A 12,353-nucleotide genomic window follows, 5' to 3' on the forward strand; every position below is an offset into this window, starting at 1 on the left:
TCCCCCTCCCTGCCACCGCCCCCGCCCATCCCACCGCCCACCCCACCCCACCCCAACCCTCTCTCTCCTCCTTTGCTCGCTCTGTGGAGAGGAGGGGAGTGACGAGAGAAAAACGAATACAAATCTGCAATTGATTTTCATAATGTTTCTGCGGTGTTTGCAAACCAATCGCCTGAACGTCCCCGATCTTACCTAAGAGAGAACCCCTCCTACGTCTGCGAAGTGCTCCGTACTGATATATGACAATATCTACTTTGGATCACGTGCTCGGGGAGAGAGACTAAGACGGATAACGCGTCATCTCGCCTTCCCAAATTTTCCCCCATCGCTAGACCGGGTCCAAAACCTCCATCCGGAGCAGGCAGGAAAGGAGAACGATGTTTAACTCGGTCAACCTGGGCAACTTCTGCTCGCCGTCGCGCAAGGAGAGGGGCGCTGACTTCGCCGAGCGAGGGAGCTGCGCCTCCAACCTCTATCTGCCCAGTTGCACTTACTACGTGCCCGAGTTCTCCACGGTCTCTTCCTTCCTGCCCCAGGCCCCCTCTCGTCAGATCTCCTACCCCTACTCTGCTCAAGTGCCCCCGGTCCGGGAGGTCCCCTACGGCCTAGAGCCATCCAGCAAGTGGCACCATAGGAACAGCTACTCTGCGTGCTATGCGGCGACCGACGAGCTCATGCACCGGGAGTGCCTACCACCTTCCACGGTCACCGAGATCCTCATGAAAAACGAAGGCTCTTACGGCGCCCACCACCACCCCAGCGGCCCGCACGCAGCCCCTGCGGGCTTCTACTCCTCGGTCAACAAGAACAGCGTGCTGCCCCAAGCCTTCGACCGCTTCTTCGACAACGCCTACTGCGGCGGTGACCCGCCCGCCGAGCCCCCCTGCTCCGCTAAAGGCGAGGCCAAGGGGGACCCCGAAGCGCCCCCGACCTCGGGACTGGCGACCCGGGCTGAGGCCGGTGCTGAGGCCGAGGCAGAGGAAGAGAATACCAATCCCAGCTCCTCGGGTTCGACCCACTCTGCGACCAAGGAGCCGGCTAAGGGAGCCGCCCCCAGTAGGTAGCAGCGACCGGGCAGCGGCGGGCAACGAGGGAGGGAGGGCTGCAGCAGGGAGGGGGGGCAGCCTCGTGTTTTGGGTCAGTTCGATTTTATGTGGAGTTTTATAAGCATTCAAAGGATTTTATTATAACCTACAAAGCCCTCTCTCCCAACGACTCGACTTTTTACGATGGAGAAGGGGTGGGGAGGGAGGGAAAGGGGCTCTTTGGAAAAGCCGGGTGGACCCCCCCTCCCCGTTATCTCTCTCTCTCTGTGAAAATTTTAAAAGTGCCACCATTGCGGGCGATATTAACTTTGATCATGAACTTAGAGGAGCATTTAAGGAAGGCTGGGTAGCCTGGCTGCGGGGGGGGGTGAGAGAGGGGAGGGGTGGAGGGGGAGAAAGAGAGGGGAGGGCGAGGGACAGACCGGGAGAAACCCAGAGAGAGGGAGAGGTGAGGGACAGAAGCCACTGAGCAGACCTGGAGACCCCAGAGGCGCTCAAGGCCGCTCTGATTCTTTTGAAAACTTTTTTTTTTTTTTTTAATGTTCAAACTCAGCATTAGTGGGTCTTTGAGCAGAAACCTGAGCAGGCCAAGGGGTGGCGGCGACTGGAGCCTGGGCGGAGGCGAATCGAAGTTTCCCTGCCCTGCACTCGGAGGTCTCGGCGCTCCCGGCTCTGCGGCCTCGGAACCGGCCTAGCCCGGCTGCCTGCGGGGCCGGGCGGGTGGCTAGGAGTCCGGGGGCGCCGGAGCCGGGGAGCAGGCTGGAGGGTGTCTAGCCTGCTCTCTGCTTTCCCTCCCGGCTTCCCCACTGCTCTCGCCAGACTGTAATTCGCGCCGGTTCCCTGAGGCTCCTCCAGATCTCCAGGGGAGGGGACAGTGGACTTTCAGAACCACTGGGGGACAGCTCGGAAGGGACAGAGCAGCGGAGGGCAGCAGACAGATGGTCCCCGGGAAGCACGTGGCCGCGGCAGGTTTTCCTGCTCCCGCAGACCCTGGCAGCGAGGATTCTGGCCTGGGGGGCGTGCAGAGGGAGGCTCGCGGTGTCCCAAGCTAGATCTGGCAGTGGGGTCGAGGCTTGCCCCCGCGCTGAGGCCCGGGGAGCAGAGCCGCCGGCCTGCGGGGAGGTCTGCCCTGAGGCCCGGCTGGGAGCAGGGCTGAGCGCTCCGCGGCTGGGGTCTCTCGGCTCTCACTTGTCTCTCTCCCCTCTCCTCGCACTTGCCCCCTCCCCTCCCTCCAGACGCCCCCCGCACCCGCAAGAAGCGCTGCCCTTATTCGAAATTCCAGATCCGGGAACTGGAGCGAGAGTTTTTCTTCAACGTGTATATCAACAAAGAGAAGCGGCTGCAGCTGTCCCGGATGCTGAACCTGACGGACCGACAAGTGAAAATTTGGTTTCAGAACAGAAGGATGAAAGAAAAAAAACTAAGCAGAGACAGGCTGCAGTATTTTTCAGGAAATCCACTGCTGTAACTGCAGACCGGTCCGTGAGGGAGGGGGGGAGAAATTATTTTATTTTATTTTTATTTTTTATTTTCTAACTCGTCATTTTTCCGCGGGTGGAAAACTGGACTGTGGCCAGGGCTGGTCCCCACTGCCGGTGCTGGCACTTCCTTCCGGAACATCTTCACCTTGGGTCTGATTCACCGTAGCGACAGAGACCCTGCCTGGAAAAGGAGGTGAAGGGAAGTATCTGACCTTGGCGAGTGGATCCTGTTGGCGCCAAGGCCCCAAGACTGTTTATTTAAAAGAAAACACACCTTGCGACGATGTCTTGCTGCTGGGATTGGGTGAGGGGAAGTGCCCGCACCGTGGGCGCCTGAGCCGAACAATCCTCGAACTCCAAGCCTTCCCTTGCCCATGTGAAAAGATTGCTGAAACACCTTGTCTGTGAGGCCTCCGGGGCTCCCCATCCCCACCCCCACCTTGCCCCTTGTTAGGGGGCAGCTAAATGTGATCCTGCCTTGCTGTGAAATTTCTGTACCTTCGACCTGGTGTTAGGTGTGCAAAAAGTCCACCTCCTACCTCTGTCTGCGCCTGGCCCCGCCTGAGCCTAGCTGCTCTCCCTGTAAACCTGTAGAGACCTCTTTTGAAAATTCTTAACTGGTGCATTGAGGTGTCCTAAACTTTTTCCCAAACAGTGTCCCCACTCCATGGATTTATTGCTCGCCTATGCAGTCCTTAACTCCTTAAGAAGAAAAAAAAGATTGGGGTGGAGGAGACAGTAGAGAGATGGGGTCGGGTGCCTCCCCCTAGCTGGGCTTGAATTTTTGTAAATAAATTTCACAAGCACTTCTTTCTACCTGGAGAGGAAGGGGGAGGTTGTGCCAGAAAGAGATTCTAATTGCCCATCTCTCTCCATGTGTGTCAGTGCGTGTGTACAATGTGCAGTCCCCACCCTGCTCCTGTCTCAGAGGGATTGCTGTGAATTTTTTTGTGGCAAATAAAGATATTTCATTCTGTTCAATATTATGATTTTATTTGGTCTTTTTATTAACCCAGCTCCTCTTAAAACCCTCTGTGCTCCCAAAACAGCAGCGGAGGAGGAGGAGGAGGGGGAGGGGGAGGAAGAGGAAGAGGAAGAGGAGGAAAGGAGGCAGTTGGGAGAGCCTGCTAAGGACTGGTCTTCTGAGGTGAGGCAGGCCAGAGCTGAGGCACTGGCAGGGGCCAGAACAGGCAGAGCTTCCTAGAGCTCTGGAGCAGAGGACATTCCATGTCCTCTAAGCTGTCCTTTCTCATGTGCAGCTGGAGCTGTGTCCAAACGCCCAGCAATGCTTTCCGTTTAAGTACACGCTTGTTGTGGAATTATTGTAACCATCATCAAATTTAAATTTATAGGAATTTTCTTGGCTCTGCCACCCTCCTGCCAGATGTCTCTGTCTGTCACAGTTAGGTATGTAGATCTGAGAGTAGGGCTTTTGCTTTTTTTTTCCCCCATTCTCTTTCTGAGAAGACTGTATTGGAATTTTAATACACATTTTTGAAGGAAGGAGGGGAGAAGAGGAGAAACCAGTCCCTTCTATGTCCTCTTCGTAGCCCCTTGAGGGTGAGAAGGTAGGGCCCAGTCCCTTTCCCTTTTGCCCAAATGGCTTGGCTCCTCCAGACACAAATAGACACCTAGGCTGGGGCCACCCTGATGTTTATGCTATACTTTGGGTGCCCAGAGTAAAAAGCCCCCAGAGATGTGTTTTGTAGGGATTGGCAAGGGGTAGGGTGCTGGGGAAAGAAACGACCTGTGGGGACAATTCACATACCAATCTATATTTGCTGTGTGAAAAATAACTGAACCTTCCAGCTCCTTCACTGAGAGGTCTTCAGTCGCTTCTAAATTCGTTATTTGAGGGAAGAGGTTCAGGACCAACTTTCATCTTCCCTCTGTCTTTCTGTTCTTGTGTAATACCAAGGAAGTGTTTTTGTTCATGCTGCTTTGTTGACTGAAAGGAGAAAACTCCTGAGTTATTAGGTCAAGGCACTGCCTTTGGTTTTGATGGATCCTTGCAGTTTAGGTGGTGTCTGAATCTCTAATGTGGAAATGTGGCTCTTTGAGATTTGTCAATTGGGGTGTATTGTGGCCCACAATCCCTTCATGTGCACACGCGTGCGTACACACACACACACATTATTATTCAAAGCAGTGTCCCTATATGTGCACTTAAGGGGGAGTATAGTTTGAGCACTTTTGTATTTATGGAGCAAATTAGTCAAAATACAAGGTTCAGCTCCAGAGCTTGTGTCCTTCCTGCTGTGTGAACACTGTCACTGTTTTGAGGGTCCCCTGTGTGTTGGTACGTGAGAGATGATATTCACCCACTAGCTGTACCAGGGAATGTTGACCTGAAGGCCATATTTTCTATATAAAGATAAAGATGAATACAAAACAAACCTGTTTATAAAGCAAACTATTAGTCTCCAAAGAGCTTCTGATTTTGAAGAAAGATACTTAAAACTAGCAGTTATCACTTTCTTACAAATAGACAGCTGAGAAGTCTCTGTTCCAGAAAAGATTTCTGAAGGATGAGAGGGGAGTCATCATGTAAGAAGAACAAAGGCTTATGTCATCCAAGCCCAAAACTTGCCAGTCTGCCACGACCTTCTAAGAAGAAAAAAAGGTGCCTCCGACTCCCAAGCAAACCCACCTTTAGACTCCTGGGATATCCAACCCCCCTTGCGGGTAGGGGCACTCTAGGCTCAACCTCTTGGGGTAATCCCCTGCAGCCACAGTGCGGTCCCGGAACAAAAGATTCCAGTCTAGACGCCGCCATAAAGCGTCCCGAGCCTCTAAACCCAGTTTCATTTCGCCCTTAACGACCCAGTCTGGCCTGTGTTAGAAAATGCTTCCGCCCTAAATAGTAAACAAACCCCCAGTGGATGTTCTTGGCTCTTCCAACACACCCCAGACCCCCCCCACCCCATCATCCCCTTGCCCCACATTTTCCCTCTTTCCCTCCAGTCCTTTCTCAGCTCTCAGCTCCCAACCCCCCAAGTAAATAAACCAGAGGCCGAGTTCAAAGTTTCCTGGAGCTAAGGAGGAATGTTGGTTGTAAAAATCCAAGTTTATAGTGCACGTGGGAGTTTACAAGGGTATTAAGTGGTGTGGGCTGAGAGAGCACTCTGGGCCCCTCCCCCTTTCCACTATGGGCTTTAGGGGTACAGGGGAGCCAGGGGCACTTGAATGAGAAATGGGATTCAAGTAGCCTCATTTTGGAGTTTCTTTGTCATTCAGATCCTAGGGTGCTTGGGAAATGCAATGCAAAGGTTCCCTTGAAGGTGCCCCCCCCACCTTTGTGAGAAAGTCCATGGATTCTAGGTATCCCAGACAGAGAGCTATGCTGGAGGGGAAGTTAAAAAGGTACAGACCAGGTGTCTGAAAAGTCAAGAAAGTTGGAGTCACCTATAACCAGTTAACCAGAAAGGAAGAAACTACCTTTAGCCAATTTCTTGAGCAGGCTGAGGGAAGAGAAGGTTTTCCTCACGGAGGCAAAGGAAAACTTTGAACTTCAAGGGAGTCAAGGGCACCACCCCTTCCTCCCCACCCCACCCCTCCCCGCCCATCTCAGGAATCTGTAGGGCAATTCCTTTCCTGGCCAATATTCCAGGAAGCGGGGAGCCCCTGAGTTTTCCTGGTACCCTAGGGCTGTTTGCTAAACCCTTCTTGCTCAGAGCTGGCCAATGCTGCATGCACGCGACTACATTCTTTATTATTCATATAAACCTTTGGAAAAGGCAATGCCCCAGGAAGTTTTTATAACTTTGTTTGGCATAAAAGTTTTACAAGATTCTCTCTCCCTTTAAAAACAACAACAACAACAACAACAACAACAACAACAACAAAAAACCTTAGTTTAGGTCTTACCAAGGTTGGAATCTCAGATCTTAGAGAGGGAGAGGCCAATGAGGAGCTCTGGGGTTTCATTGTGTCTGGGAAAGGGGATATGTTCTTTGCTAAAGCCAAAAAGGGGACCTGGCTTTGGGAACTGCCAGCTAACAGAGGCTGTAGGCATTCAGGAGAGCCTATCCACCATATTCTTGAGATGTGTCCTTTATAGGCACCCAAAGTCCAAAGTTCCTATAACATCAATGGTATAACAGGCCTTTCTCCCATCATACCCTAGTTCTGTTTGTAGGCGCTCTCTCTCTCTCTCTCTCTCTCTCTCTCTCTCTCTCTCTCTCTCCAGAGTCTGGCACCCCACTTCAACCTACTTGTTAGAGCAGAGAAACTTCAGGACCTTGACCCCAATGTGAGAGGGCTTCAGCACACACAGCCCTACAACTCTACCACCTCTGAGGTTAAAAAATAAATAAATAAATAAATGTTTGAAGAATCCAAATGCCAAGAAACTCTTGCCCAGAGGTTGCAGTGGTGGCAGAATCAAAGGAGACAGAAGGCCAGCAGGACTGCAGTCCAGGAGTACAGAAAACAAAGGTGCTTATGTTAGGACATGGCCTTGGGCTGCCACCCACACATGACCCCTTAGACCTGCCCCCACCTGCAACTGACAGAACCTCACTCATTTCCCCCTAGAGCCAGTGTTGGGAGTACAAATACGCTCAACTTTAGTCCATTTAATGTTCAGTTCTGGAGTCTGGACAAAGATAAAGTGACTTCTCCAATTACGGGTTTGGTGGACCAAGTTTCTTTAATATGATGGAAATGAACATACAGGACTCCTGGAGCCTGGCATTTCAGGGAGACATTGGCATAGATGGGGAGGCGCTTAGAGTCTTTCCCTCCCTCTAATGGCGACTGCTGAGGCCCGGCTGCTGCAACTGGCTGTACACTTCGCCTTGTGACAAGCCTGAAGGCAGAAGTTCAACTCCAAACCCAGCAGCCCAAGAGGGACAGGGAGGCATGGATCCAGCCTGCTCTTCTCACAGAGCCCAACAGAACAGAGGACAAATAAGTAAGCCCGGGGAGGGTGTGGGCACTAAAAAGTTAAGGGAGGAAAGAACTGGGAAAAGCAAAGAACAAATAGGATAGCAAAGAAAGAAGAGCAAGAGGAAACCAGGAAGGCAGCAAATTAAGAAAATCTTGGAAAAGAGAAAGGAAAAATGGCAGAGGAAAAAAGGAAAGGAAAAATATACAGAGAGACATAAGAGAAAAGATGAAGAAAGGAAAGAAAGGAAGAAAAAGAGAAGAAAAGGAAAAAGGGGAAAGAACGTCTGCAGGAAGGAATTTATCCTGTGAGGGAGAATTGGGTTTTCTCTGTAGTAACCACAGCCCGCTGGTCACTGTCTAGAAACCCGACCTACAGGACAACTTAGAAACAAACCATTAAAGTGGGGACCAGGGCCTTCCCCCCAACACATTCTCCCATCGGCTCCTCCTCCCAACGTTTCTCTCCGAGGTGTTTGCGGTCTGGTTTCCATTCAGTAGGCAAAGTTAAATAACTGGTCGGCTTCCTTGGGGCCTGGGAGCAGTCAGTCGGGCTGACACGGGTTATCCAACTTCAGAATTAAAGGATCACAGGAAGTCTTTGGGTAGAAGTGAATATTTGTGGCTGTGCACATGCAATTAAGCGCAAGTTGGACTTGTGGGTGGACGCTGAATTCCACAGCCTCTGGGTGCAAGTGTGTATAATGTCCAGATGTGAGAGTGAGTCGGCTGGTTGGCGACTCTGCCTGCCGGGGTAGCTACAAAATCAATAGTCCAGAGGCCTCCTGATCCTTCCTCAGCCTCTCACCTCTGTACCTACTTGAATCCTTTTTTCTTTTCTTTTCTTTTCTTTTCCTTTCTTTTCTTTCTGGACCTCTGAGTATTCTGCATTTTCCTTGGGATTTCCCGGCTCTTAATTCAACTGGGGCAGAGTCTGGTGCTCAGGAAGAAAAGTGAATCTTTCCTTCAAGAGCTGGGAAGAGAAGGATTTATCTTGGTCTTCAAAACAAAAGGGAAATTCCCAACAACCAACCAGTGGGATTTTGTTTCCCAGTTTTGCTTGAAGAGATTTTAGCACGAACACTTTTTTACTCTCGTTTTATTATTTTACCCCAAAGGGAGAGATATTTTTCCTCTTGCTCTTCATTTTCGGAATTTCCCAGATCATTTCCTTAGCTTCTTAGGGAAGCTCCGACAATTTTCGCTGGAAAAATCAGGGTGTTTCTGGGGCGATTTGAGGGCTTCAGCCCAGGAAAAAAGTCCAGATTCCCTCCTATCCATTCCCTGAGATCCTTACGGCATCAGCCCCAGAGAACTGCTGGGCCGTCCCCGGTTCCCCGACCCACGGAGTGCGGGAGGCCTAGGCCAGCCCGGCCCTGCTGCCCCTACGGTGTCTGGATACCGGGAGTAAAGAGTCAAAGGGGCCTGAGGCCTTTCTCTTGGGCCGGGTGGGATCTCTGGAGACAGGCACAGCCTGAACCCGACTCTGGCCTGCAGCCCCCGGGAGGTAAGGAGAAGACCCAGAGTGAGGCTTAGGAGCTGGGCCCTCCGCATTCCTGGAAAGTTGGGAGATAGCTAAAAAGGACCTTTTGGGGGTGACTTGAGCAACACAGACTTCCCCTGGGCCTCAATCCAGTTGCCAAGGTGCCCTGTGGGTAAGGCCAGTGGGGGCCTGGCAGCAGCGGCAGACGGGTTGTCTGAGGCGGCCCGCGTGCCTTTGAACGCCAGGCCCGGACAATAGGACGGAAACTGCCTTTGCTCGTGGCCTCGAGAAAGAAGAGTCCAGGGGGGCAGGGCTTGGGACCCAGACCAGACCCACACTAGTGCTCCCTTTCTAGGCTCTCATATTCACTTCTTATTATCTCACTGAGGCAGATCCCAAAATCTTGGAAAACCCGTTATTCAAGTCGGCAGCGTCCGAGCGGGCGAGGAGCTCTTGCTTTACAGAGCTGGATTTTCGTTTATCTTGAGTAATTAGAGACAAACATTTGTCCCACCGGGGGTCCCACTTAGGCTGATGAATTTGATTTCTTGTTTCATTAATGGGCCCTGTTTATCATACTTCTAATTATTTCAACTTTAAACACTATTCGTTCTTGTAAGGAGGTGGGAGTTGAAGCAGGAGGATTCTCTCCCCGGGGTCTTATTTCCATTAATAATTGCAAGAATTCTGAAGCAATGCCTTTCCCTCCCACAGCTGAGGTTGGACGTGGGTTTTGCTTGGGGGTCTGGCTGGCAGGGGAGAGAAGCCCCAAGACTGAGTGACCTTGCCTCTCTCTTGCTGGCTCTCCAGGTTTTGCCTTGGAGGCAAGTTGCTTTGAGGCATATTCTAGAATTTATCTATTTCATCCTTTTCTGACTCCCACCACCCCTTCTCAGGCTGAGCTCCAGTTGCTCTGCCCCTTGCAAAACTCTTCCCTCCTAACCTTCTGCCCAAACCGCCGCAGCATGGCCTGGCTGGAGACACTGTCCCCTTCATAAGCCTGTCACTAAGAGAAAAGCTAGGAAGAGTTGAAGCAGCCATCGGCACCTGGCTGTGGGGGAAAGGCCTCTGCCAGACTCCAAAGCAAGGAGCAAGGCAAGGGACTGGGAGGACAAACTCCATGGACAGGCACACCGTGCTGGAAAAGAAAATATGTGAAAGAGGGGGGAGGGAACCCCCTGAACCCTCCCTAAGGCATATAATTCTCAATTGCTTTGGTTTTTAATTTCATCTTCTCATAAATGAGGAAATATCAGTTCCCATACTTAATTTTTATGCCCAGCTGATAAATATGACGGGAAATTTTCGTTGGGTCCTCGTAAAAGGGAACGGTTCCGATCAAACTGGTGGGGAAAGACTTATGCAGATAATACAAACAGAGTGGCCATAAAGTCTAGGCTGTTTCCCGCGGGATGGGCGGTGGGACAAATGGCTCCCTAGATTGACTGCTGCTGGGACTGTCCCAAGTCTGGTCTGGGGCCTAAACAGCCTAACCTTGCCCTGGATAACCGCCGCCCCCCCCCCCCCCCCGCGCCGGCTGAGACCAGGGCGACCCCTGCAAAGGAAAACACAAAACTATTTCAAATCTCCCCTGCCGGCTTGCAAACAAGTCACACACTTCACATTTCTTTCGATTTTTCCAGGCGGTCAAGGGACCCCAGCGCATTCTCGCTCCACCCCTGGTTAGGGATATTCGGGCATTTCTTTCCTCAGTCCTCTTCCAGCCGTGCTGACTTGGGCCTCCCAGCAGCGGTCCGGCCTCCTCACTCATCCACGCCAGGGCGCTCGGCCCGAGAGTGCTTCCGCCGCCAGGCTTCGGTGCTTCGGAAAGTGGAAACCCCATAGTGTCCGCCCGAGGAAAAATGAGGGACTACCGGAAAGACAAGTTATTCTCCGAATTCCGTTTCCTGAGGAAGGGGTGGAGAATTTAGTTCGCGTTGGAAGAAAAGTGATGGAGAAACGGAACAAACTATTTCAAACATACGTTTAAACCCTTGCTTCTCTATTGAACAAACAAAAACCAGACTGGCCTCTCTTTCAAAAAAATATTCCCAACGCAATCGCTCAAAAAAAAAGGTACAAAACAGGGATTTAACTGCGTCCTGTCCTTCTTTCCCGTGTGCCTAGGCCACTTCTCCAACCCGCCGAAGGCCTCCGACAGGTTCAAGCTTTCTCTCCAGGAATATTCCCAGTTTGAGTAGGTGCAAGGTCAAGCTTTCCGAGAGCCGCCAGGGCATAGAGCAAACCAGCTGACTTAACCCGTTCCAAGGCCAAAGCCTTGGGGTGGAGAGCCAGGAGCTGCTCACCCAACCAGGCCTTAGCTCCAGGGTTAGGGAGAAGGTACCTCTGGTCTCGAGCCTCCTCCCCCCAACCCCAAGATCCCCATGTCCACTGGGAACCTCCTTTGCCCCGAAGCCCTGAAGTGGCCTTGACCCCCTCCCTGGCCCACTCCTGACACTGCAGATTCCAAGTCAATACCCACAAAGAACTTGTAACTTAACTAACCTCCAAGCCCGGCGGTCCTGGAGCTTCCAGGCCCAAGGGCCAAGCCGGGGAATCAGGAGGCAGAACAGAAACTTTACTTCGGTTTGGGATTCTTTAACTTTCTCTTCCATCCTGTGCCCGCTAGAGATCCCCTTTTCCACCTCTCACCCAAAAGCCTCACCCCGCTCCCAGTTGGAGGAAAAAAAAAAAAAACAAAAAAAAAACAAAAAACGGGGGTTGGGAGTGAGGAAAGTGGGAGGTGAAGAGAGGGGAAGAGGTACCTGAATCATGTCTTGACCTTTTAATTTGAATTTGACTGTTTTGAGCCCGGGTTGGCCTCACGCTCTCCCTCTCTCCCCTTATTACACCCCCGCCCCCCCAGAAGCTACAGGCTGATTCCCGAGTAAATAAGCCCCACTCTTCCCAGAACACCCCCATCTCCTCCACCTCCTCCCCTCCTCCCCTGCCGCCCGGGGGGCGCTTCCTTTGTTCGCGGGGAAGGGCTCCTTTGCCCCTACCCCAAGGCAGCTGCTAGGTGGCGCTGTTACTCCACGCTGCGCGCTCCGCCTGCCGACAACTTGACCCCGCTGACGTCACGGCCGTCTGAATCATCAAGGCCATTTTCAAATCCCATTGGTCTAGCCGTCACATGGTGAGGACCGAATGCGCCGATAATTATGGAGCTGATATTTCCCCCCCCTTCTTTTTCCTCCCGCCCCTCCAACCTACCCCCCCTTCCCGGATGGGGAAAAAAAAGATGTCAGCTCCTCCGCTGTAGTATTGCTCCTTAAAAACCCCTCTCTCTGAAAATGACATGCCCTCGCAATGTAACTCCGAACTCGTACGCGGAGCCCTTGGCTGCGCCGGGCGGAGGAGAGCGCTATAGCCGGAGCGCAGGAATGTATATGCAATCTGGGAGTGACTTCAACTGCGGGGTGATGAGGGGCTGCGGGCTCCCGCCCCCGCCCTCCC

The 12,353-nt window shown here is 52.1% G+C and overlaps 2 protein-coding genes across 2 annotated transcripts in view; both read left to right on the forward strand.

Annotated features, from left to right (window-relative positions):
• Positions 1-263: 263 nt before the first annotated feature.
• Hoxc11 (homeobox C11) lies at positions 264-3,508 on the forward strand. Its single transcript, XM_008838930.1, has 2 exons — positions 264-1,056; positions 2,282-3,508. Exons 1-2 carry the CDS (start codon positions 378-380, stop codon positions 2,512-2,514), a joined length of 912 nt encoding a protein of 303 aa, XP_008837152.1. The 5' UTR covers positions 264-377; the 3' UTR covers positions 2,515-3,508.
• An 8,604-nt stretch (positions 3,509-12,112) lies between these two features.
• Hoxc10 (homeobox C10) overlaps positions 12,113-12,353 on the forward strand; it is a 5,306-nt gene continuing 5,065 nt past the window's right edge. Inside the window, exon 1 of the mRNA XM_008838942.3 lies at positions 12,113-12,336. Within this exon, the coding sequence (XP_008837164.1) occupies positions 12,191-12,336 (146 nt within the window). The 5' untranslated portion in view covers positions 12,113-12,190. The remainder of the gene's footprint in view (positions 12,337-12,353) is intronic.

The sequence above is a fragment of the Nannospalax galili genome, unplaced genomic scaffold (assembly GCF_000622305.1).
Source record: "Nannospalax galili isolate Female #2095 unplaced genomic scaffold, S.galili_v1.0 scaffold251, whole genome shotgun sequence".
NCBI lineage: Eukaryota > Metazoa > Chordata > Mammalia > Rodentia > Spalacidae > Nannospalax > Nannospalax galili.